Genomic DNA, 24931 nt, shown 5'->3' with positions numbered 1-24931 from the left:
ATATGCAACTTTGCACAAGAATCATCTTAACTTTGGTCCTCAGGATGTGGAGATCTCAGCATTTGAAACAACACTTTCCTGCCAGGATCTGGGGCCAGAAGAGGAGATAGGGTTGTGGGAAATGCATGATGTTGAAGTTTTAGAGAGATGGGCAGACCTGGAGTTGCTACATCTCTGTTCCATCTGGCTGAAGGAGAACCCCACCTGCAGCCTGCCTCAACCTGTCTTCCCAAGGAACCGTGGTGGCCATCATGTGTTAACTGCTTACCATACGCCGGGTGCTGTTCTACGCACTAAACAGGTCTTAACTCATTTAATTTACAGTTAGCTGCAACATAGCCCTGGATAAGGCTTACACCTCTACTTTATAGACAATTGGAGGATCAGAGAGGGGCAGTGACTCACCTAGAGTCACAGCACTAAGTCACTGGGAGGGCTGGTGAAAAACCAGCTCTGACTGCTATCCTGGCATCTGTGACCCCAAGCAAGCTCTTCTCAGAGTATACATTAGACACTCAATAAATGTTTGATGAAGATGTTTGATCATTGCTATATAATGAAAAGATTCATTTTTCTGGTACGCTTCTACCCCAACTCCCATATGTTTATGAGACCTTTGCCTTCCTTAGCCTCAGTTTCCCTGGTTGAAAATTGAAATAAGTGAATTAGATATTAGGATAATTAGATATTAGAAGGTGGGGAGGATCTTGTATTTCTCTTTCTACAAACACTCACCTTTCCTGACTTGCCCAAGGAGCCCTGGATGGCAAAGCAAACCTCAGGGTCTCCCAGCCCCTGCCCTTGCCTACCCTTCAGAACTTCTAAGGGCACCCCAGAGGGAAACACCTGGGTATAGCCCAGCTCCATTGCTACAAGGGACAAAGAAAAGTTCCTTTCCCTGCTGGGCATCTGCATGATCCCTGGGGTGGCATGGTGTGCCCATGGTGCCTCCTCTCTCCTCCACCTTCTCCAGGGGCTCTGATGGCCTTGGCTCACTTCCTTCCCTCATCCAGCCTGGCCCCAGTATCACCTCCAGCTGCCACTGGCCCCAACTGGAGTCACTTGAGCCTCCGTGCCTCCCAGGCTCAGCAATAGAGATGCCCCTGCTCCTTTCCATTCAGACTCTTCCCCTTGATGCTGCCCCTTCAAGTGTTGCACTTGGGCTCTGGCCCTTTCTTGCACTGCTGTCCCGCAAAGCAGGATCTGTACGATTCCAGCAATACCTCTCTTCCAGAATTCCCCAGATCCTCCTCAGCTTCCTACCCCTGGTGGTCATCTCCACAGAGCAGGGCCCTCGACCATGAGGTGAGAGAATAGGGACTCCTCCATGCCCTTATGGTACAGTCCATTTCTCTAAGCCTGTATCCAACAGACACTCATCCTTGGGGTGCATGGGAAGATTCCAAGCCCAAAGGCAGGTAGGCTGTGCTTTGCCCACAGACTGCTGAGCCGTGGACAGCCCCTGTCTCTTTGGGGGTCCTCAGTTTGTAATTGGTAGAAAGAGGAAATGGGTTCCTCAGTCTGCAATCATCTGACTATAATCACCTTTGCCTTTATAGACGGCTCAGGAATTTTTCAACCTTGGATCTCATTTGATCCTCCCAACGATTTAATCCCACTCATGAATGGGAAAGCTTAGGTTCCCAAGGGAACAGAATCGCCCAAGCCACATAGAAGGCAAAGGCTGGAACAGAGTCCTGAAATCCTGCTCCCTCCCTGCTTCTTTACACTCTGTGATGCTGGTACTCTAGCTTTGTGACTTTCTTTTATCTGTCTTATAAAAAGGACTGTATGAGAATCAAGATCAAATCAGGAGAGGCATAAGGCGGGGGAGGGGGCCGTGCTATGGAAACCATAGAAGAACCACACAAAGCCAATTAGCCGGCTTGGTCACCACTTATCGCAGTCTCTCCGCTCGCTCGCCCTCCCAGGTCCAGCCCCCGACCTTGGCCGCGCAGGCGCACTCAGGTGTTTACGGACGACGCCGCACTGCGCGTGCGCTCTCGCGCCCCGAGGCCCTGCGGCTCCCCGCGGTCGGCCGGGCCCCCTAGTGGAGGTGGAGAGTCGGCCCCCGCGGCTCCCGGCGCCTGGGTCGGCTCCGCGTCCGGTCCAGGCGTCACCTTAGCCCCAGAGCGCAGGGGATCGGAGAAGCGGCCCAGTGCGGCCCTGCAGCACCCCAGTCCCCGCTGACTCCGGTACCCATCACCATCCCCGCAATAAGAAGGCAGCGGCGAATCCCACCGGAACGGCCGAAGCACTGCCGCGTGGGCGCTCAGGTTCGCAGTTAGAACCTCCGGGGTCGCAGCGCTGTAAAAACCACATTTCCCAGAAGTCCAAGCGTCAGAGCTACAGAGGGGCCCGCGGCATGTTGGGAGATGGAGTCCAGAGACCTTGGACGCTCTGCGCGGGCGGGGGGACAAAGCGAGCCTGAGCCAAGGGCTCTGAGCCTGGGAGCGCAGGTTCGAGTCTTGCCTGACGTCTAGGAGCTCTGTAGCATGGTCAGGATTGTGTCTTTAGACAATACTACTCGTCGTTCGCTGTCTGCATCTTCTCCAGTGCTCCCTCTCTATACTCCCCGGAGACTGCACTTACAGAGATCACCATTTCCCAGGCCTGTTTTCATCTTATTGCTGTTATGTAAAACTTCATACAATGTGGGAAATGTTCTGTATCTGCACTGTCTAATACGGCAGCCACTACTCTGCTACTGCACATTTGACACGTGAGTAAATGCCATGAAGAAATTAAATTTTTACTTAATTGAATTCGTTTTGAAATTAATTTTAGTTACTCTTTTTGCGGTCCTGGGGTTGGAACCCAAGACCACCTTCGAGTTACACCAGCCTTATTTTTTTTTTTTTAATTCTTTATTTTGAATCAGGGTCTTACTGAGTTGCAAAGGACCTCACTAAGTAGCTGAGGCTGTTCATGAACTGCGATCCCTCCTGTCTCAGCCTCCCAAGTGCTGGGATTACAAGCCTGTGCCACCAGGTCAAGCTGTTAGTTACTTGTAACAAATTTAAATTTAAATGGACACCTGTGGGTAGAGTTACTGTTACTGGCCAGCTCAGTATACTAGACATGGTGACATCTTCAACACTAACAGTACCCTGCCCCTGCTTTGTGAGGCTTGCATTTCAGTTTCTTTCTCCCTACTCAGAACTCTTACCAATTTTTGTTTTATTATTTTTTGCTGTACTAGGGATGAAACCCAGGGGGCATTCTACTTCCAAGATATGCTCCCAGCCCTATTTTTTATTCTTTATTTTGAAACAAAGTCTTACTAAATTGTGGAGGGCCTGAGTAGCTGAGGCTGCCTGCAAAGCGCAATCCTCTGGTCTCAGCCTCCCAAGTACTGGAATTACAAGTGTGCTCCACCACGGCCCAGTTCTCTTACCAGTTTTTTGCAGATTCCTCTTCGGCTCTTTATCCCTTAAAACCTAAAAGTTAGTTTGGATTGTAAAAATCTCCCCTGCTATTTATCAGGCTGGAATAACAGACACAGAGAAAACTGTAAAATTAATAGGAAATATTTTCCCCAAAGACATACTGTAGCTATAAACTGCCCTAACAACCCTCTGCTTTGAATGACTACTTCTTCCTTAACTGAGCAGCTTTGTTTTTTAAAATTATAGGCTATTGGGAACTTTGCTATTTGAAATTATGTGAACAAGAATGAAACTCTTGCCTGGGGGATCTAAGTCATTAAATGGGCAAGATTTACAATAGAAATTAAAGAGATTCCAATACTTTTTGAACATAATATTCTTTCCTTATTTATTTATTTATTGCACTGGGGGTTGAACCCAGGGGCATTCTACCTCCAAGCTACATCCCCAGCCCTATTTTCTTTTCTTTTCTTTTCTTTTTTTTTTTTTTTTTTTTTTTGAAACAGGGTCTCACTAGGCTGCTGAGACTCTCCCTAATTGCTTAGGCTGTACTTGAACCTGCAATCCTCCATCTCAGCTTCCCAAGTACTAGGATTACAGGTGTGTGCCACCACGCCCAGTTCTGAACATAATATTCTACATCTATCTTAAATTCATTACTTCCAAGGAAGTAAGACCCTAGGTGTACTTAGCTGAAGTCGACCTCTTTACACACAGCTCTGCTTTGCCTTGAACCTATCATGATGTTGCTTCATTTAAATTTCACCTAATAGCCGGGCGTGGTGGCACACACGCTTGTAACCGAACATTTGGGAGGCTGAAACCATAGGATTGCAATTTGCAGATAGCCTCAGCTACTTAGTGAGGCCCTCCATAACTTAGTGAGACCCTGTTTCAAAATAAAGAATAAAGCCGGGCGTGGTGGCGCACGCTTGTAATCCCTGCGCTTGGGAGGCAGAGACAGGAGGATTACGCAGGTTTGAAGCCAGCCTTGCTGGCTTAAGAGACCCTGTTTCCAAATAAAATATATATTAAAAAATAGGTCTGGGAGTGTAGCCTGGAGGTAGAAGGGTTCCGTCCCCAGTACACCAAGAAAATAAAGAGAGACAGACAGACAGACAGAAAGAAAGAAAAAAAGAATAAAAAATAGGGCAGGGGGTATAGCTGGGAGGTCTAATGCCTCTGGGTTCTATCCCCAGACCTGCAAAATAATAATACGTAAGTAAGTAAGTAAATAAATAAATTTCACCTAATTTCCAGACGCAGTTGGCTCCTGCTGGTATGTGTGGCTGGAAGCACAGGAGCACTGTACAGTGGTAGGCCACCGTCTGGTGTACACTGTGCTGCTTGCCCCTCCAGCTGAGGCCTACGTAGTGGTGGGGCTGCCTGCCATCCAGCCTGCGCTTCCCTGACTTCCAGGGCTGCCTCTTCCTCGCCTGCTTCATGCTCAGGCTCAGAGCTCCCCCTTCAGCCTCCTGGTGCCATCCGGGTACCTCTCAAGAATAAAATTTTGGTCACTGGGTCCTGAGCAAGAGAGGTCATTGCCGTCCCCTGGCTTTTTGCCTCTGGCCTTGGATTGACTTTGTTCTTGGGGAGAAAGGGTAAAGAGAATAACACCAACAACTGCACAAAGCCTGGGGACAGAGCCACAAATGAAAGCTGCTACCTCCCTGAGTGCCTCTTGGAGAGTGTGGTCCCCATGAGCTATATAGTCTATGTCAGTGTCTTTAGGTATCACTGGGACAGCTGGTGGTCCACATCAAGGTCTTCATGGTGGCCTCCAGGAAGCTTCAGCACGAGGCACTGATGGACCACTCCAGGACATCCACGGGGCCAAGTCACTGCCATGACTGTGGGGTTTTTGCTCTGTGCTATCTACCAGGACAAGCCATCAAGCACATCACTCTGTTTCAGCCAGTTCAGGCTAAGGATAAACCCAACCGGGTAATGAACAAGGCCATTCTCCTTTCACACACCAATTCACTTGCTAATCCCATTGTCTATGCCTACTTGAACTGCTATGCTTTTCACAAAATCCACTCTGGGTATGTTCTCTGCCTGACAGATGTCAACAGTGGGAATGGGTAGGACTGGCACAGCCTGCTTTTAATGTAGGCTTATGACTTAGGTTGTGACCTCTTCCAGGAGAAGGTACAAGCTCACAATAAAAAAAAAAGGACAGGGCAGCTCAGCATGGTGGTACACACCTGTAACCCCAAGTACTTGGTAGGTCGAGATAGGAGGATCACAGATTTGAGCAACTTAGCAGGGTCCTCCGCAACTTAGCGAGACCCTGTTTCAAAATTAAAAATAGGGCTGGAGGTGTAGCTTGGAGATAGAATACCCCTGGGTTCAATCCCCAGTTCCACAATAAATAAATAAGTAAATAAATAAATAAATAGGACCAAGGGGGCATAGTTCTGAGTTAGAAAGCCCCTGGGTTCAATCCCCAGTACCACAAACACAAAGTGGGGGACAGGGCATGACTGGCTTGCTCTCATCGCAAAAGATAGCTCCACCACAAAAATATGTGGGCTGCCTCTTTTGAGCACTTCCCTGAAGTTTCCACACATCTAGCTGATGTGTGAATGTTGTTAGTAGCAGCAAAGGTTGACAAATATATTTATGATTCTTTGTGGCTTGTTCTTACTTTGTGGATGATACCGACAGCTTGAATGGGTTCTGAAAGACTCTTGTTTTTTTAAGAATCTGCCTTGGTTATACTTGAAAATGACAATTTTATTGTGGAATGCAGTGAACTATTACAAGGCAAATGTTTTTAACTTAGGGACAATGAAAAAATGAAAGTTGACTCTACTAAAAATGTATACGTGTTCCTAGGTAGGCAATAGGAAAACCCAGAGGCATTCTAACTCCAAGCTATGTCTCCAGCCCCCCTTTATTTTATGGTACTTGGAATGGAACCCAGGGGCATTCCACCTTTGAGCTATACCCCAGCCATATTTTTTTAGTTTTATTTTGAAACAGACTCGCTAGGTTGAGGAGCATTTCACTACTTGCTGAGCCTGTTCTCAAATCTGCAATCCTCCAGTCTCAGCCTTCCAGGCACTGGGATTACAGGCATGTGCCACCATCCTGGCTTTATTTTTTATTTTGAAATAGGGTCTCACTAAAGCCAGGCATGGTGGTGCACACTTGTAATCCCAGCATTTGGGAGGCGGTGACAGGAGGATCGCAGTTTGGTTCATGGCCAGCCTCAGCTACTTAGTGAGGTCCTTTGCAACTCAGTGAGATCCTGTTTAAAAAATAAAAAGACTAATAACTAGGGCTGAGGATGTATCTCGGAGATAGAAGGTAGAATATCCCTGGGTTCCATTCCCAGAACTACCAAAAAAAAAAAAAAAAAAATCAGAAACAGGGTCTCACTAAGTTGTGATGGCTGGCCCAACCCTGCGATCCTAGCACTAGGATCATATGTGTGCGCCACCACGCCTGGCTCCTCCTCTTCTCTTGAGATGATCTCTCCTGATCCTCTCCCTTGAAGTCCACCCAGGATATGTCTCCACCTCGTCAGCACCTGTGATCCTCCTGTCTCAGCCTCCCAAGTACTAGGATTACAGGTGCATACCACTATCCCCAGCTCATTTTAATAATTTTAAGTGCATAATTCAGTGGAAGTCATTACATTCTCAGTGTTGCCACACTGTTCAGTCATCACTACGACTTCTAAAACTTTTTTCATCATTCAAAACAGAATTTCTGTAAACATTAAGCAATAATTCTCCAATTCTCCTTTCTTCTAGCTCCTGGTAACCTCTAGTCTACTTTCTGTCTCCATAAATTTGTGTTTTCTATATATTTGATTTCAATGGAACCATAATATCTGTCCTTTTATGACTGACTTATTTTACTTAGCATGTTTTCAAAGTTCCTCCGTGTGTGTGTGTGTGTGTGTGTGTGTGTGTGTGTGTGGTACTGGAGATGGAACCCATAGGCTCTCTATCTCTGGGCTACACCCCCAAAACTATTTTATTTTTTCATTTTGAAACAGAGTCTCACTAAGTTGCTGACAGCCTCACTAAGTTGCAGAGGCTGGCTTCGAACCTACATGATGATCCTCCTATCTCAGCCTCCCAAGTGCTGGGATTACAAGCACCTACTACCATGCCCGACTCCGTGTTTTATCAGAACTTCACTCTCTCTCTTTTTATACCTCCTCTTTTGCAGTGCTGGGGTTAAGCCCAGGGCCTTGACTCTGTGAGGCAATCTCTCTACCGATGAACTATATCCCCAGCTCTAGAACTTCATTCCTGGCAGGAGTAGTGGCGCATGCCTGTAATCCCAACAACTTGGGAGGCTGAAGCAGGAAGATCACAAATTGAAGGCCAGCCTGATAAATTTAGCGAGATCTTGCCTCAAAATAAAAAAAATTGAAAGGGCTGAGGATACTGTTCAGAGGTAGAGTGGCCTCAGGTTGTCTCCAGTACTGCAAAAAAACCAACAAAAAACCCTAACAAACAAAAAACATACAAGTAAGCTAATATACAGAGATTGGAAAAGAAGGAGAGGAGACATTAGGCTGTGAGGAAACCAGACTTTTGTTTTCCAGAAAAACCTTTATTTTTTATGGCTGCATGAGGATACCATTGTATGGACACCTTTTTTTGCCACACTGGGGATGAAACCCAGGGGCATTCTACCTCCGAGCTACATCCCCAGCCCTATTTTTTATTCTTTATTTTGAAACAGGGTCTCACTGAGTTGCAAAGGGCCTAAGTAGTAGCTGAGGCTGGCTGTGAACCATGATCCTCCTGTCTCAGTCTCCCAAATACTGGGATTACAAGTGTGCGCCACCACACCCGGCTTGGACACTTTCATTCTATCTACTTTTTGGATATTGTGAATAATGTTGCTATGGTATAATTTCATGGTACTGGGGATTTAACCCAGGGTCATTCTGCTTCTGAACTACACTCCTAGCCCCCCTTCTTTGTGATACTGGGGGTTGAACCCAGAGGCATTCTACCTTCGAGCTGCACCCCCAGCCCAATTTTATTTCTTTTTTGGAAACTGGGTATTGCTAGGTTGATGAGAGTCTCACTACTTGCTGAGGCTGTCCTTGAACCTGTGATCTTCCTGTCTCAGCCTCCTAAGTACTGGGATTACAGGTGTGTGCCACCACTTTTTTGTCTTTGAAACAGTCTCACTAGGTTGCTGAGAATCTTGCTATGTTACAGTTGTACACCACCACAAAATGCCCCTGTTAATACACCCTCCAGTGCACAAAGCCCCAAAACCCAAGAGTTAGCTAATCTGAAAATGAAATCATTATAAATCTCCAGCTGGCCCTGGGCTTCCATGGGGACTATGCCTTTCTCCTGGACATGCCTTCTGATGAGTTACCACCCACCTGCAACACAAGTATTCCTTCAACAGACAGGGCTGGTGCTAGAGGTGCAGAGATGCCTGGGACCCAGGCCGTGTCCCAAGGGGAACCCACAGACCACAGCATGGTGTAATGACTGTGGTGATAGAGGATGTAAAATGTAATGGGGCCTGGGCTGTTGTCACAGAAGCCTTAACTCAGTGCCGGTGCAGGAAAGTGTTCCTGGAGAATGACTGGAGGGGGTATCCCAAAAATCAGGACCAGCATGTGCCCAGAGGGCCCAGGACAGTGACATGGGAAGCACTGAGTCCAGTTCATTGTGGTTTTAAAGCAGAGCAAGGTCTACTATCCTGGACATCATTAGCCTTTACTACTTTTGCTTTCTGTCAGCATCCCATTGCTTTCTACTGCATTCCCATCAGCATCTCACAGAGGGCCACCCAGCATCACCCAATCTCTCTCTTTCCTGGGGATGCCCAGGCCTGCCTCCTCTCACTGAAAGCAGGGCTCTTTTGGCCTTCCTTCTCATGCCCAAGGGTGAGGCTGGGCCCAGTGAATCTCTTCTTTGATTTCTCACCCCTGCCTGTGTCTGGGGCGCTCTGGACAGGCACCTTCCTAGGGACAGTTTTATCACAGTTCCCTGAAACCTGTGACTCACTGTCAAGTGTACCCACAAGAGCTGCCTCCTCTCCTCCAGAGGCGGCTCTGAGTCAGGGTTCCGGGCTGCTGGCCAGCTCAGCCACTCACAGCTCCAGGCGAGCTCAGGCAAGCAGCCCTTTCTCTTCCCTGGGCCAGGGGGTTTTTAGATAAAATCAGCGGCACTCCCTCATTCTTAGGGACCTAAATTGTAGCCAACTGGGCCTCTAATCCGTGTTCCCCTCAGGCAGTTCTGCCTCCTGTCCTTGCAGCCCCAAACGCGCTGGGAATTTGTGTGTCTTTGAACCTCTGCACTTGCTCTTCCTGTGGCCGAGCGTCCTTATTTCTCTCCCTCTGGCCAACTCTTACTTGATCCCTCAAAAACCCAGTTGAAATGCCCTCATTTCCAGAAAGTGGGGTGTCTTCCCTTCAGTCTCTTCGTCCTTTGTACTTCTGCTGTACTGCGCGCGCCTGTGTTGTGCGCACTCAGAGGCGGGGCGATGGGCCTCCCTAGGCGAGCATCCTCTCTTCTTTTGAATTCTGTCTGGGCGCGGCGGGGTTAAGGCCCGCGGGCCTGGGCGGGCCCGCCTCCCGAGTGCAGCAGGAGCCGGGGAGAGACCGCCCCGGAGGCCCCGACCCCGGCCCCCGCTTCTTACCCCCGACAGCAGCGGGAGCCCTCTCTGAGGCCCGAGTTTGAGCTGCAGCGCCAGCGGCAAAGACCCTGCGGGGCTCCGGCCGGGCGCCCCGCTCCCCCCGCGGCTCGCCCTGGTACCACCCGGGGGTTCCCCGCGCTGACGTCACGGAGTCTCCCCGGCGGGGCGCGGGAGCCGGGGACGCCGCGGCCATGGCGGGGCCCGGGGCCCCCTGTGCTCCCGCCGCCCGCTGGAAGCGCCACATCGTGCGGCAGCTGCGGCAGCGGGACCGCACGCAGAAGGCCCTGTTCCTGCAGCTGGTCCCGGCCTGTGAGTGCGCCCCGGCGGCTTGGAAGGTGGCCATTGAGGAGCCTGGGCTCCGACGCGGGGAGAGGGTTTGTCTGGATGCTGGGACTGTGACCCAAGAGCACTTTCTCGCTTTTTAGCCTTTGCCTTGGACCCGCCCTCTACGCCCCACCTCTAAATGGCCAGGATTTCTGCCCCTTCCAAACCAGGCTCTGCCTAGAACCCCTCCTGGTGCCCCTCCAAGCTCGGCTCTGGACCCCACGGACTGGGCATCCTAGACAGTGTTGGTTTTGCAGGGTCTATTATACCCCTGGTCGCAGGTTACTTCCGGTCAGTCCATTTGATCCCTAGAGCTCTATGCAGAAAGGCAGGACTGTCCAAAGCAGCCAGCTCGCAGATCTAGGGAAGGAGTGAATTCTCAGCCCCTAAGGAGGAAGCTCTAAATCCAGGCGGGTTCACGGAGCACCTCCGTGCCTAGCAGAGGCCAGCCTGAGGGAGAAGCCCGAAGCTGGGAGGCCCAGCTCCCGTGGGAGCTGGCTGAGTCCAGGGGATTCTTTCTGGGCAGGAGGGGGCGTGGCAGGCATCTATCTGCACCGAGGGCCTGCCATCTGAGATGGAATGTTTGGAGTTGAAAGTCCAACCAGTCTCTCCTGCTCCCTCATCTTGGTGTTCTCCCAGGTGAAGTCCACTCTTGTTCTGGGAAATTGCTCTTTAAGCTTCTAGGTGCTGGGCCTCTCCCTTTAGGGTTGTGAGGCCAGCCCCCTTCCTCCAGGCAGGGGGAACACTGCACTGCTCCCATAGACAGGCCTTGCACCTGCAAGTCTGGAGGCTCGGAGAGACTGAGAGGGCTGAAATCAGACAGACTGAAGGTCCAGGCATCTCTGTAGTCTTGGGCTGTTTGTCCAGAGCCTCAGGTTTCTTATCTTTGAACTAGTCATAATGGGACCTTCTTTAGTTTTGTTAAGGGCAGTGCTGTGTTGTGTGACAAGTAGGCTAGACCTAGGGACATGAGCCAACGCGGCAGGCTGGACACAGAGAGAGGGAAGGGAGCAGGGGAGCTTGGCCTGGGCCCGTCCTGGACCTGGTGAGAAAACAGGAAGTGACTGTGGGTGTGGAGGGTGTACCTGGGTCAAGCCACCAAACCTGAGGAGGTCAGTTCGAAAATTGCCCAGGGACCTATTCTAACCTGGGGGAACTTACACTCTGGGGAAGTTAGGACTACTTTAGTGCAAAGTCAGAGCCCTGGAGGGGGAAGTGGCTTGCTGAAGGCCATAGGCCAACTGTATTTGGTTTGTTTCACCATGCCCTGGAGCCAGGCCCTTCCTGGGGCAGGGGTGAATCAACCTTAGCTCAGGACACTCAATGGGTGGTACCCAGCCATCCATATCCCCAGCAGAGGTGATTCTTCTGTCTCTAGGAGAATAGGTCATCCTCTCTTGGGGGGCCTGGGGGCCTTAGCCAGGGCTGAGGGTCCTATAGACCTACACACGCGTACCTTAGGCAGGAGGCAGAGCCCCGCCTGCAGTAGCTTCCCTTTTCCCAGCATGCTCTTGCAGCCCTCCCAGCCAAAGGTAACTTGTATGCTAGGGACCTGCTGGAAACTGTGTCTCTGCCCCTCTTTTTACCCCTAGATAACCACCTCTTAGAGAAGGCTGAGCTGCTGGCCAAGTTCTCAGAGAAGCTGCAGCTAGAGACAAAAGATGTCACTCCCACCACCTGCCAGGGCTCCTGGTGAGTGTATCAGGTCTCCCTGGGCTGCCTGCCTGCCCTGCTGCTGCCTCTGGGTCATTCTCTTCCTGGCATCTCATCGGAGGCAGGACCCTGAGCCCGCCTCCAGCACAGCTACTTAGAATCTTTCTCTTCATCCTTCTCCCTCTGCCTTTGCCCATCTCCTTCCCTCCCCAAACCTGTCTTCCCATCTCCAGGTTCCTTCTCTGATGCCTACAGAAAAGGTCTTGCTACCTGTTCCACAGATGGGTGAAAACTAGAGCCAAGAATGGGCTGGGGACAGAGTTGTCGGATGTGTCCTGAGGAGAGTCTTGTGCAGGGAACCCAAGGCCAGGGGCAGTCCCAGACCAGAGGATCCAAGAAAACTCACTTCTAACACTTGCTCTTTCCTTGATTGGCTTGCTGGCCTCTGTTTTCCCCAAGAGAATGTTAATGGCTCTTGTATCAGGCTTTTAAGGGACACCCCTGGGGACTTCTGGGTGAGTGGAGGGGCCAAGCACACCACTCTCTGATTGGTTGGCAGGGAGGAGTCAGAGCCTGACTCAGACCAAAGCCCATCACCAGGCGCTCTGAGAGCAAAGTGGCAAGAGGAGGAGGAGGGGCTCCGGCTGGTCTGTGGTGAGGTAAGGTGGGCCAGGGTCTGTGAAGGGGCAGGGAGATCAGGTCCAAGGGAGCCTGCAAGTGAGCAGTACCTGCTGTGATTGCTACCGTCCCCAAGTCCAATGCGGTGAACACATGTGAGCCCCACAGTGTCAGGCCCAACTTGAAGCTGGGCAGCAGTCAGTGCCAGGGCCCTGACAGTCTGCTCGGCTCACTCCCCCACTGACCTGCCACACCTTACCCCAGGCCCAGCACCAGATGGTGCTTACGAGAGCCTCACAGGCTAGAAGAATAAGGTTGATGCAGCCCGGGAGCAGGGTGTGATGACTCCACCCGGCACCGCTGCTCCCAGCAGGCAATGCTGACTCTTGGCTTCTGCTTCACCCGACTCTTGGGATTTCTTCTCATTTCTGTGGCTGTTGCTGGGCTACACTTCCAGTGCTATTTTATTTTTTATTTTGAAATAGGGTCCAAGTTGTTGAGAGCCTTGCTAAGTTGCTGAGGCTGTCTTTGAACCTGCGATCCTCTTGTCTCAGCTTCCCAAATACTGGGATTACACGTATGCACCACTATACCCAGCTCCCCCTCTCTTTATCTTATTTATTTATTTATTTATTTATTTATTTATTTATTTATTTTTGTGATGCTGGGGACTGAACTCAGAGGCATTCTACTTCTGAGTTATACCCCCAACACTACTTTATCTACCTCCCCAGTACTGAGATTAGACACACACCACCACGCTGGCTCCCCTTCCATTTATTTTATTTTATTTTATTTTATTTATTTATTTATTTTTGGTGGTACTGGGGTTCCTGGAAGCCCTTCTACCTCCAGGATACACTCCCATGGGCTACACTCCCAGACCTATTTTATATTTTTTATTTGGAAACAGGGTCTCTTAAGCCAGCGCGGCTGGCTCCGAACCAGCGCGATCCTCCTGTCTCTGCCTCCCAAGCGCGGGGATTACAAGTGTGCGCCACCACGCCCGGCTCCCCTTCCATTTAAATGTGGTGTTCTGTCCGCGCGGTGGCGCACACTTGTAATCCCTGCGCTTGGGAGGCGGAGACAGGAGGATCGCACAGGTTCGAAGCCAGCCACACTGGCTTAAGAGACCCTGTTTCCAAATAAAAAAAAGTATAAAATAGGTCTGGGAGCGTAGCCCGGAGGTAGAAGGGTTTCCAGGAACCCCAGTACCACCAAAAAATAAATAAATAAATGTGGTGTTCTTGGAGGCTATGTGGGCTCGCTGGCTCCCGTGGCTGCAGGGATTTTCTCTTTGTTGATGTCCCAGACCTGTCTCTAGCACAGCCTCTGAGTTCTGGACTCTCTTGCTTAGCTGCCTTTTTGGACATCACACCTAAAATCATCTCCAGCTGGGACGCAAGAGCACACGCCTGTAATATCAACTGAGGGAGGGCGATCTCAAGTTCCGGGCCATCCTGGGCAACTTAGTGAGATCTCATCTCAAAGTAAAAAATAAAAAGGGCCGGGAGGTAGCTCAGTGGTAGAATGCCATTGAGTTCAATCCCCAGAACCACAAAAAGTAAAATAAATAAAATCATCATCTTCCCCCATGACATGGGCAACACCACATTGAGAGCTGACTTCCTGCGGGTACTGGAGTAAATGTTATCTCAGTTAATCCTCTACAACTTTATAGTTGCAGGGGAGGAAGCGGAAGCTTAGGTAGGTGGAACCTGGATTTGAACCTCCACTCACACACATCATTTTTTGTGACCTCCATTCTTTCAACAAATATTTATTGACGGTTGTTACATTCAATGAACAGGGAGTGCAGCCGTCAACAAGACCTGAGCCCCAAGGGATTCTACAAGAAGAGTCTGATGGGCCAGTAAACACATGCCCAGTTACAGTAAACCAAGTCCCCTTCCCAACACAGCTGTAGCATGAATGAGCTAAAAACACACTGGAGAGCCTCTCCCCCAGAGCTGATGGGACTGCAGCTTGATAATGGTGCGACTTCATGACATTAGCATGTGTAGATTTGTGTAGCCATCAGGATACAGCACCACGTCATCACTAGAGCTCCTTCTTGCTGCCCCTTTTTAGTACACTCACTCCTCCCCAACCATCCCTAACCTTTAGTCACCACTAATATATTTTCCACCTCTTTCATTTGAATTTATTTTTTTGGTGGTACTGGGGATGGAACCCAGGGGCACTCTACTTCCGATTGACATCCCCAGCCCTATTTTTTTTATTCTTTATTTTGAAACAGGGTCTCACTAAATTGCAGAGGGCCTCACTAAGTAGCTGAGGCGGCCTGCAAACTGTGTTCCTCCGGTCTCAGCCTCCCAAATGCTGGGATTACAAGTGTGCGCCACCACGCCCAGCTTCATTTGAATTTCAACAAATAGCAAATGATAAAAGTACTGAATAGTATACAAAACATATACCCAACATATGTGAAAATAAGTGACAGATGAGGAAGTGAGGTGGTTCGATTGCTCAGTGATGTCAAGAATTATAATGTTATAAACTGGGCCAGCACTAAAAGTAGGCGCCCTGCCCTTCATGGGGAGTCAGGTCAGCGCAGGACAGACCCCGCCTTGGGCTGCAATCCACTCTCACCAGACCCCTGGGAGAAAGAACATGAGCAGGTGATGGCAACAAGAGCCCCTACCTCGGTTGCTTCCTGGGCCGGAGTCGCCTGGAGCCTGTGGCCCTCACGTTCCTCTTGCCACAGTGGTGGGCAGTGCCTTTCCTGGAGTCTGCGCTCTTGGCAGAGGAGCAGGAAGGAGGGAGGGAGGGAGGCTTCGTCTCCGTGACCTCTCCAGCTCTTGGCTCTGGGTTGAAGGAATGCTGAGTGAGGCAGGAGCACAGGAGCACCCTTATCCCACTCCAGGCTGCTCCATGATTCAGTCCAGTGTTGTATTCCCGAGGTCCTTCTCTCAGCCCTGTGTGCTTCTCCTCGCTGAGATCTGTGCTTGGGCAGGCCAGCAGTTGGGGATGGCACAGGAAGCCCGCTGTTGGAGAGGTGGGGAACAGAACCAGCTCTGTAGATCAGCACTCTATCTGGTGTATTTAGGTAGCTTGGGTTCATTTACAACTCTGCCACTTAGCCGTGTGTCTCCGGGCAAGACAACCTCTCTGTGTCAGTGTCCTCATCTGTGAAATGAGGATGGTAGTGCTTACCTTAAGGTGTTATTATGGGGACTAAAAGAAGAGTGCTCAGAACAGGCTTTGCACATGTACGTGCTGGATAAACAATGACCGTTATTTGAAATAATACTTTCAATATTTGAAAGTATTATTTCAAATAATAATTTCCTCTCATAATAGCTCTGGGTTACCCTGCGAGGTAGACACGATCATTCCCATTTTACAGTGGAGGGAGTGAGCAGATTCCTCTTGCCACGGAGGTTAAATGACTGTTTCCAAGGTCAAAGAATACAAGCGGCACAGCTAGGACTGAAACCCAGGAGTCAGACTCGGAGCCTCGAGCCTTTCCATGAAGCAGCAGCGCATCCTCATTTTGCAAGATCCTGAACCCACCTGAGCCTCAGCTTTCCGGTCAGGAAGGCTGGGGGTGGCGTGCTCAGCCCTGCCTGACAGCAGGCTCGGTCTTCTGCCTGAGGGTGGGGGTCGGGGCTTGGTCTGAGCCCTCCAGAGGCCCACACCAACCTGCAGGGCCCTCCACGCCCGCAGATGGCCTACCAGGTGGTGGAGAAGACCGCAGCCCTGGAAACCCTGCAGTCGGCGCTGGAGGAGAGGCGGCAAAGCAGGTGAGGCGCCCGCCAGGGCGGGAGGGACCGCGCCCACCTCGGGGCGGTGGGGGGGCCATCTCTGCCCCAAGCAAGTGGGGTGTGGGTCCAGGAGTTTTTCCTACGTCCTCAAACGCCCCCGGCCCGGGGTTGTGGTCCGAGGATGCAAATCGGAGGGCGAGGCCGGAGACCCGGCTTGAGCCCCTAGCTGCCCGCGCGGCCAGAGGCGGGTCTGCCGGCTTAGGTGGGCTGGCCCTGGGCGGCGAGGGGCTCGGGACCCACTGCCCGCTCTCGGGGTCCGCAGGCTCGCGGCTCTGGAAGCCCGCGTGGCGCAGCTGCAGGAGGAGCGGGCGCGGCACCTGCGCCGGGTGCAGGAGCTGCGGGCGCAGAACGCCGAGCGGCGGGCGGCCTACGAGGCGCTGCGCGCGCACGCCGGGCACCGCGAGGCGGCGCTGCGCGGGCTGCAGGACGAGGCGCGCCACCTGCTGGAGCGGCTGCTGCAGTGCAAGGCGAGCGCCGCCGCCCAGCGCAACCAGCGCAACCAGCGCCTGGCGCGCCGCGAACGGTGAGGCCCCGCCCGCCCGGGGAGGAGTCTGGCCTCGCTCAGCTCCAGCCCTCTTAGGATGCTTTTCTCCCTGTTAGGGCGCGGGTGTCCCAGGAGCTGAAGGAGGCTGCCAAGCGCACTGTGAGCATCAGCGAGTAAGAGTGCGGAGGGGCTGGAGCTGACCCCGGTATTGGGAGCTGCCCGCCCACGTCTCTGCCTGCCACACCCCCAGGGCCGGTACCTCTGAATGCAGGTTTCGCAGGGCCCACAGACAGGTTACCTGCAGAGATGTGTGGTCACAGGAGTCGGCACCCGTGCCACCCACACAGGCAGACCCCCTCATGGCCAGGAATCACATCACTGCCTCCTGTGCTGGGACAGGGAGGGGCTGGCAGGCCCCGGTACCCTAGCCTTTCTAAGTTCCATTCCCTCTCCTAGGAGCCCAGACATCCTTGGTGATGGGCTTAGGGAGGCGACTGAGACTCTGGCCCTGGCTGCTGAGCCAGAGTCCTTGGAGAGTGAGGCTTGTGAGAAGTGGAAGAGGCCCTTCAGGTGAGGACCCAGGTGGCTGTCCCAGAGCTGTGAGCTGGACCCCACCCCGGAGGCTGCAGGAGTCTTCCTCCTGGGTCCTAGGGCCAGCTGACTGGGGTGGTCTGACCTCCAGTGCCTGAAGCCGGTGGGGTCTCTGTCAAAAGGGTGACAGCTGTCCTAGGCATGTGTATGTGAAGGCCAGGTGAGCATGGGTATGTACACACGGGGGCATGGGCATAGGCGTGCACAACTTGGGTGAGCATACCTGTGTATGAACAAATCAGCACGTGTAGATGTGTGCTCACACTGGTGAGATCTGGTTGGGGCTTTACTCCTCGGGTACCCCTCCACTTCGTCCCCTAGGTCTTGTTGGCCTGTCATTGAGGCTGCCCCTTCCTGGCCCCTTTCCCCAGCCCAGGGCTTTTCTCCTCAGTCTTTCCTTGCAGGTCCCCTGTGTCCTGGCCCTGGGTCAGTCAGTGAGGGAGCCTTGGGGAGGGGCATGAGGCGCTATTCTCCAAGGTTCTTGGCAGCCCCAGGGAACCAACACAATCCAGGACACACTTGGGCATTTCTAGGTCAACTGGCAAGCCTAAGAATCTCCTCTCTACTGCCTCTCGCCGGTGCTGTCCTAGCTTGGGGCCCCTAAGCCTCTCCCTTCCCCATAGGCTCCACCTCAGCCTCAGTTTGGGGGAGGTAAGGTAGTTCTTCCCATCATGGTGGAGACTTCCCCTTCCCATCTCCACCTTCCTGCTTGGTCTGGGTCACAATTCTGGTCTTCAAGGCTTCAAGTTCTCCTTGAGGCTCAGGAGTTGTTATGAGCCTCCTGGCCTCCAGCCAAGTGCAGGAAGAATGTTTGCTCCTTGCATACCCACTGCCCTTAGCACCTCTCTCTCGGTTCTGCCCCAGGTCTGCCTCGGCCACCTCTCTGACACTGTCCCGCTGTGTGGATGTGGTGAAGGGGCTGCTGGAGTAAGTGTGTGCGCATATGTGTGTGAAGGGGTTGGGTCTGTTGGAGCCCCGTATCAGGCTTCCTGAGCCTCTGTCTGTCCATCCATATGGTGCCTGCTGTCTCTGTGTGTGTCTGTTGGCCCCAGAGGCAGAAGCCATGTATGTGACCTCATTTTCAACGCCTTGCCCAGCTGTCTTCCAGGCTCACAAGGCTTGGTCCTCATCTAAGGTCCTCAAGGGGGACCATGAGCTCCAGCCTGGGGCCATAAGGGAACTCCCATTCTTGGGAAACTGAGGCTCAGAAATGGAGCACCTTGCTCAACATCTTAGAGCCAAGCTGTGGCAAGGCCAAGGCAAACCCCAGCTCTGAGGTTCCTTTGCACCCACCCTGTGCCTGTACACACTGTCCCCCACATCCCCATGGGGGTCAGTGCTGGGTGGGGAATGTGACACTGTATCTCAGGGCCATGTCCTGTCACCTGCCATGTCTGCTCCCTGACACTGCTGCCTCAGAAAGCTTGAAGCCCCCATGTCAGAGGCCTTGCTGAGCACCCTCCTGACCCCTACCCCCGGCAGTTTCAAGAAGAGGAGAGGTCACTCAGTTGGGGGTGTCCCTGAGCAACGGTACCAGAGCATCCCTGTGTGCATGGCTGCCCGACTTCCTACCTGGGCACAGGATGTGCTGGTAAGAGAGGAGCTGGGCCACGTTGATGGGGTGCAGATATGGAAGTGCAGGCACTCGTGGGGAGGTCTGAGCGAGCAGGGAAGCACCAGGGCCGCCAACCTCCCGTTTTCCCACAGGACGCCCACCTCTCTGAGGTCAATGCTGTTCGTTTTGGCCCCAACAGCAGCCTCCTGGCCACTGGTGGGGCTGACTGCCTCATTCGCCTCTGGAATGTTGTAGGAGGTAAGGATCCCTCCTTGCTGGCCAGCCCTGTACTTTCTCTGCAGACCAACCCTCAGCTTGTTCCTGGGTGGGCCAGGGTCCTGGACCTTTTTTTGCCCCATCTTGCACATTCGTGTGGGCAGTGGCTAGAGAATCCCTGGGCAGGAGGGAGACTAGGCTTGCTGCTCTGAAGGAGGATAGAGGATCCAGGCCTGCAGGATGGGAAGGGCTGATCTCAGATGGACCCTGTTGGGAAGGTGGAGGTGCCCTATCATGAGGTCCTACCACGATAGGCCTTTGTGGTACTGGGGATTGAACCCAGGAGCATTCCCCCTCCCCAGGCCCTATTTTTCATTCTTTATTTTGAAACAGGGTCTAAGTTTTGAAGGGCCTTACTAAGTAGCTGAGGCTGGCCACGAACCTGTGATCCTCCTGTCTCAGCCTCCTAAGTACTGGGATTACAAGCCTGCGCCACCATACCTGCCCCCCCCTTTTTTTGGTAGTACTGGGGATTGAAATCAGGGGCATTCTACCTCTGAGCTACACCCCAAGCCCTATTTCATTTTTGCAGAAGGGTCTAAGTTGTGGAGGCTGGCCATGAATCCTTCTGCCTCAGCCTTTTAAGTACTGGGACTACAGCTGTGTGCCACCATGCTTGGGTATGAGCAGGTGTCTTTGAGGAACAAGCCCCTGGGTTCAATAGGACACCTTCTTTTCTAATAGCACTGATCTCCCAGTTTAGAAAACAAACACTGACTGTCCATCTTGTCCAAAGCTCTGTGCTCTGTGTAGGTGTGTTGGGGACTCACAGTGGACCCCTGGAGGCCTCCTGGGAGAGGCAGGTCTCCAGCTGGCCTGGCCTGGCTTGCTGTGTGATCTAGGGACCGTCCCTTCTCTCTTGTCCTCTCCAGCCCTGTATGTGAAGTACCCAGCTGTCCCCTGGGGCCTCCTGGCCAGCAGTTAGGGGGAGGTACAGCCTCCAGACCTGGCTCTAGGACAGAGCTCTTAGGAGAGCTCTGGGAGCCACTTCCTTTATTTTGTGAGGTTAGTGACCTCATTTCCCTATCTCTTCCCCTTCTCCCTGCAGGACGCCTGGAGGCCAACCAGACCCTAGAGGGAGCTGGTGGCAGCATCACCAGTGTGGACTTTGACCCATCGGTGAGAGGACTGCGCCCCAGTAGTATGAGATGCCCCTCCCCATCTCAGGCCTGGTGGGGAGGGGCCTTGGGGCCTGAGGGCACATCAGTGATACCCAGAACCGAGCCTTCTGCTCCCCTCCGTCCTTGGTGACCTGGGCTATGGGAGGCTCTGAGGCGTGCCCAGGCTCAGGACCTCTCCCTCTCCTTCCTCTCAGGGCTCCCAGGTTTTAGCAGCTACCTACAACCAGGCTGCCCAGCTCTGGAAGGTGGGGGAGGCCCAGTCCAAGGTGAGGCCTGACTGAGGAGGCAGCCTAAGGGTCAAGGGTCAGCACTGGGGAGGTGCTATTATGGGGTCTTGTCCATGCCTTTGACCCATACCTGGGATGGGGGCAGGAGACACTGTCTGGACACAAGGACAAGGTGACGGCTGCCAAGTTCAAGCTAACAAAACATCAGGCAGTGACTGGGAGCCGAGACCGGACAGTGAAGGAGTGGGACCTCGGCCGCGCTTACTGTGAGCACCCTCCGCCCCCAGCCAGCAGCCCCCAGGCAGAAGGGCCTCACCTGCTCTCTGGGAGTGGCTCTGGGATTCACAGACACTCAGGCAAAGCCTCCTGAGGCCCTCCTCTGTGCCCTGGTGGTACTGTCTGCCTGGTTTCTTGGTGGCAAAAGCCCTGGTTGGGAGGACCTTAGCATCGGCCTGTGTCTAGTGAGCTGGCTCTGCCCCTGGGTCTCCAGGTTCCCGGACCATCAATGTCCTTTCCTACTGTAATGACGTGGTGTGTGGGGACCACATCATCATCAGTGGCCACAATGACCAGAAGATCCGCTTCTGGGACAGCAGGTGACAGGCGGGGACTGTGGGCGGGAGGTGGAGGCCTGGGGTCAGGGTGCTGGATTCTTGGCAGGGTCATGGTGGTACCTTAGGAGGTGAGGCTGTGGGGCTGACACTGACAGCTGGTGGCCCCTGCTGGACATGGTCCCTTGCCCATAGCACCTGGGGGAGCTGTGCCTCCATCTTAGTGGCTCTCGATCCAACACCAAACCGCCTGGGCCTTACAACCAAGATGGATAAGCACCTTTTTCCATTTTGTTATTATTACGTTTGTCATGGTAATGTATATTGAACCCAGGGGCATTCTACATCTGGGCTATATCTCAATCCTTTTTTGAAAATTTTTTATTCTGAGGTAGGGTCTCACTAAGTTGTTCCAGCTGACATTGAACTTGTGATCCTTCTGTCTCAGGCTCCTAAGTCACTAGGATTACAGGTGTGTGCTACTGCGTCTGGCTATCACTTTTTTTTTTCGGTACTGGGGATGGGACCCAGAGCCATTCTACCCTCAAGCTCCACCCCCATCCCTATTTTTTTTTCTTTATTTTGAAACAGGGCCTCACTAAGTTGCAGAGGGCCTCACTAAATAGCTGAGGCTGGCCGTGAACCTGGATCCTCCTGTCTCGGCCTCCCAAATGTTGGGATTACAAGTGTGCAACCACCATGCCCGGCCTTGGCTACCACTTTTTAATCAAAAGGAAAACAAAATTTTAGTTGTTTTTCAAACTGAAGAGTCTGGCATTGGGTGTGAATGATTTACAAAAACAGCAAGAGCCAACGCTGGGCCTGTGCAGGCTCGTACTTTCTGCTCTGCAGGGGTTGCTCTTTGAAACCCTTTCCTTTCTCCCATGTCTAAAGACAAACTTTTCATTGCTTTCCTCCAGTGTCACTCTGGTGACCCAAGGATTTCAGGGGCTCTGGCTCTCGACTCAGTCTCCCTCAGTGGAGGGAGCTGGCTGCAGCGGGGAGAAGGAGCCTGAGCCCCAGTGACCCAGGCCCAGGGGTGCGTCTGGACTTTGTTAGCTAGGAAAGCAGCCACACCCAGCCCCTTGCGGTCACGAGTGGGGGCAGCTGTTCCTTATTCCTCTCTGTCTCTGCTCCTCAGGGGCCCCCGCTGTACCCAGGTCATCCCAGTGCAGGGCCGGGTTACCTCCCTGAGCCTCAGCCATGACCAGCTGCATCTGCTCAGCTGCTCCCGGGATGACACGCTCAAGGTCATCGACCTGCGTGTCAGCAACGTTCGCCAGGTGTTCAGGTACCAGCCTTGTGCCTGCTGGCCCATGGCCTCCTGTGGGAGGTCCTTTATATTGGGACCTGAAGTACCCCACCCTTTGACAGAGGAGGCTCTTGAAGCTCCTGGCTGGGGGCCAGATTGGCAGTGATCCCCATTCTGACCGTCTGATCCCGTCTGTCCTCAGGGCTGATGGCTTCAGGTGTGGTTCTGACTGGACCAAAGCTGTGTTCAGGTGAGAGCACACCCCCCTGTCCCTCATGGGTTCGTCCTCACCTCTGAGCGCCTTTCTCTTACTCTGCTATGGCCGCTGCAGCCCCGACAGAAGCTATGCACTGGCAGGCTCCTGGGACGGAACCCTTTACATCTGGGATGTAGACACTGGGAAACTGGAAAGCAGCCTTCATGGGCCCCACTGGTGAGCATGGCTACCACCGCACAGCAGTCCTGCAAGCCTATGCCAGGTTCTGCCGTCCCCCAGCCCTTGTCCCAACCCTTCCACCCTCCCAGAACCCTTCACAGTTCATGCGATACCCTTCCACCTACAGTTTATAGATGCCCATCTTACAGAGGAGGAAACAGGCCGAGGAAGGCCTCAAACTGTCTGGATCCAGTAATGAGGGGCAGAGCCAGACTGCAGTCCTGGCTTCCACTGCCCCCTGAAACTCTCCTTCCCTCTCCTCAGCACTGCTGTCAATGCCGTGGCCTGGTGCTACTCTGGGAGCCACGTGGTGAGCGTGGACCAGGGAAGGAAGGTGGTGCTCTGGCACTAGGGCCATGACGCTACTGCCAGGCTGGGGCTCTGCTACAAGCCGAAGAACAGCTTCCCTCTGCTCTATTCAGATCTGATGCGGAAGAAGGCCAAGCAGGACCTGGCCTGTTTTCTTAAAAACAACTTGTGGAGCCGAGGATAGTTGCACATACCTATAATCCTAATACCTGGGAGGCTGAAACAGGAGAATTGCAGGTTTGAGGATAGCCTCAGCAACTTAGTGAGGCCCTCTGCAGCTTGTTTCAAAATAAAAAATAAAGCCAGGCATGGTGGTGCACGCTTGTAATCCCAACACTTGGGAGGCCGAGACAGGAGGATCGCACAGGTTCGAAGCCAGCCTCACCTACTTAGTGAGGCTCTCAGCAACTTAGTGAGACCCTGTTTACAAATAAAGTATAAAAAAAATAGGTCTGGGAGTATAGCCCGGAGGTAGAAAAGCCCCTGGGTTCCACCCCCAGTACCACCAAAATAACAACAACAAAACAAAACAAAAAAAAAATAAAATAAAAAAGGGCTGGGGGTGTAGCTCAGAGGTAGAATGCCTCTGGTTTCAATCCTCAGTACCACAAATAAACACAAACACAAACTCTCCAAATCAAAAAACCCAACCAACCAACCAAACAAGCAAAAAACCCAAACAAACATGGGGTGGGGACGTACAATAGGTTTTTTTTTTTTTTTAACTCCTTATTTCCTCTCCTACAAGTGAAAAAATTTTAATCTGTGTGTTTGCTTCTTTGCTGCATGTGGGGGTACAGGGAGGCCCCTGGCCTGGGAGATCAGGGAGATGCAGGCTTGGCTCCTTTCTTCCTCTTGCATAGAGCTGGGGCAGAGCCAGCCCAGCCGCCGCCTGGGCGCACAGGCTGTCCTGTCTAACCGAGTGAAGAACATGAAGAAAGGTCTGGAGGCAGCAGAGAGCAGTGGCTCCCAGGGCCCTGGGAATGCGACCCTTGTTACATTCTGGCCCTGAGTCCCAACCAATGCAGTGGGCTCTACTGCTCAGGCACCCGGGGGTTGAGGCTGAGAAGGCAGCCCAGGGGTGCCAATGAACCAGCATTGGGCATCTTTACAGTGTGTTCCTGTTCTTCCAGAGACAGAGCTCAGGACAGCGAGCTCAGCCAGGCCAGCCCTGGGCCTTCATTTATACTGTGATCAAGTTTAACCCACATGCCAGGTGTGGTGGTGCACCCTTGTAATCCCAGTTCTTGTGAGGCTGAGGCAGAATTGAAGGTCTGAGAGCTTCAACAAGCAGTGAGACTCTCAGCAACCCAGTGAGACCGTTTCAAAACAAAAAGATAAAAAGGGCTGGGAGGTGTATTTCAAAGGTAGAATGCACCTAAGTTCAGTCCCTAGTAACACACACACACACACCCTGCCTCTTGAGTTCAGGGCAGAACCCAGCCCCACCTGCTGTCCTGCCTAGAGCTGGGGGAGACAGAGTTCAGAGTCGATCAGTTACAAAATCTACATTCTGCTTACTCCCAAATCACCTACTTCCCTGGCCCAGCGGTCCTGAGCTCTGGATGACACGCCCAGCTGCCTCTGGTCATGTCCTGTGTAAGTGACCTCCGCCCTCCCGGCACCAGGTCCTGAGGCAGTGCCTAACTCTCCATCTTTGCTGCTATACATATCATCTCCTAGACTTACCATCTCCCCCAGTTCCTTCCTTTCCAGAGCCT

The 24931-nt window shown here is 52.7% G+C and overlaps 1 protein-coding gene across 1 annotated transcript; it reads left to right on the top strand.

Moving 5' to 3' along the window:
• Nucleotides 1-10216: 10216 nt before the first annotated feature.
• Nucleotides 10217-23253, top strand: ATG16L2 (autophagy related 16 like 2; the record flags this gene model as incomplete). Its single annotated transcript, XM_080719691.1, has 18 exons — nucleotides 10217-10334; nucleotides 11942-12041; nucleotides 12562-12661; nucleotides 16311-16387; nucleotides 16671-16931; nucleotides 17009-17065; nucleotides 17349-17462; nucleotides 18348-18410; nucleotides 18966-19074; nucleotides 19191-19296; nucleotides 20363-20433; nucleotides 20630-20701; nucleotides 20808-20928; nucleotides 21153-21258; nucleotides 22355-22504; nucleotides 22668-22715; nucleotides 22797-22898; nucleotides 23166-23253. The coding sequence occupies 18 exons, from the start codon at nucleotides 10217-10219 to the stop codon at nucleotides 23251-23253; spliced, it is 1863 nt and encodes a 620-aa protein (XP_080575817.1).
• Nucleotides 23254-24931: the final 1678 nt, after the last annotated feature.

Source organism: Muscardinus avellanarius (assembly GCF_963383645.1).
Source record: "Muscardinus avellanarius genome assembly, chromosome: 1".
Classification (NCBI taxonomy): Eukaryota; Metazoa; Chordata; class Mammalia; order Rodentia; family Gliridae; genus Muscardinus; species Muscardinus avellanarius.
The sequence above is the reverse complement of the archived record's forward strand: the minus strand, read 5'-3'. Positions and strand labels throughout refer to the sequence as shown.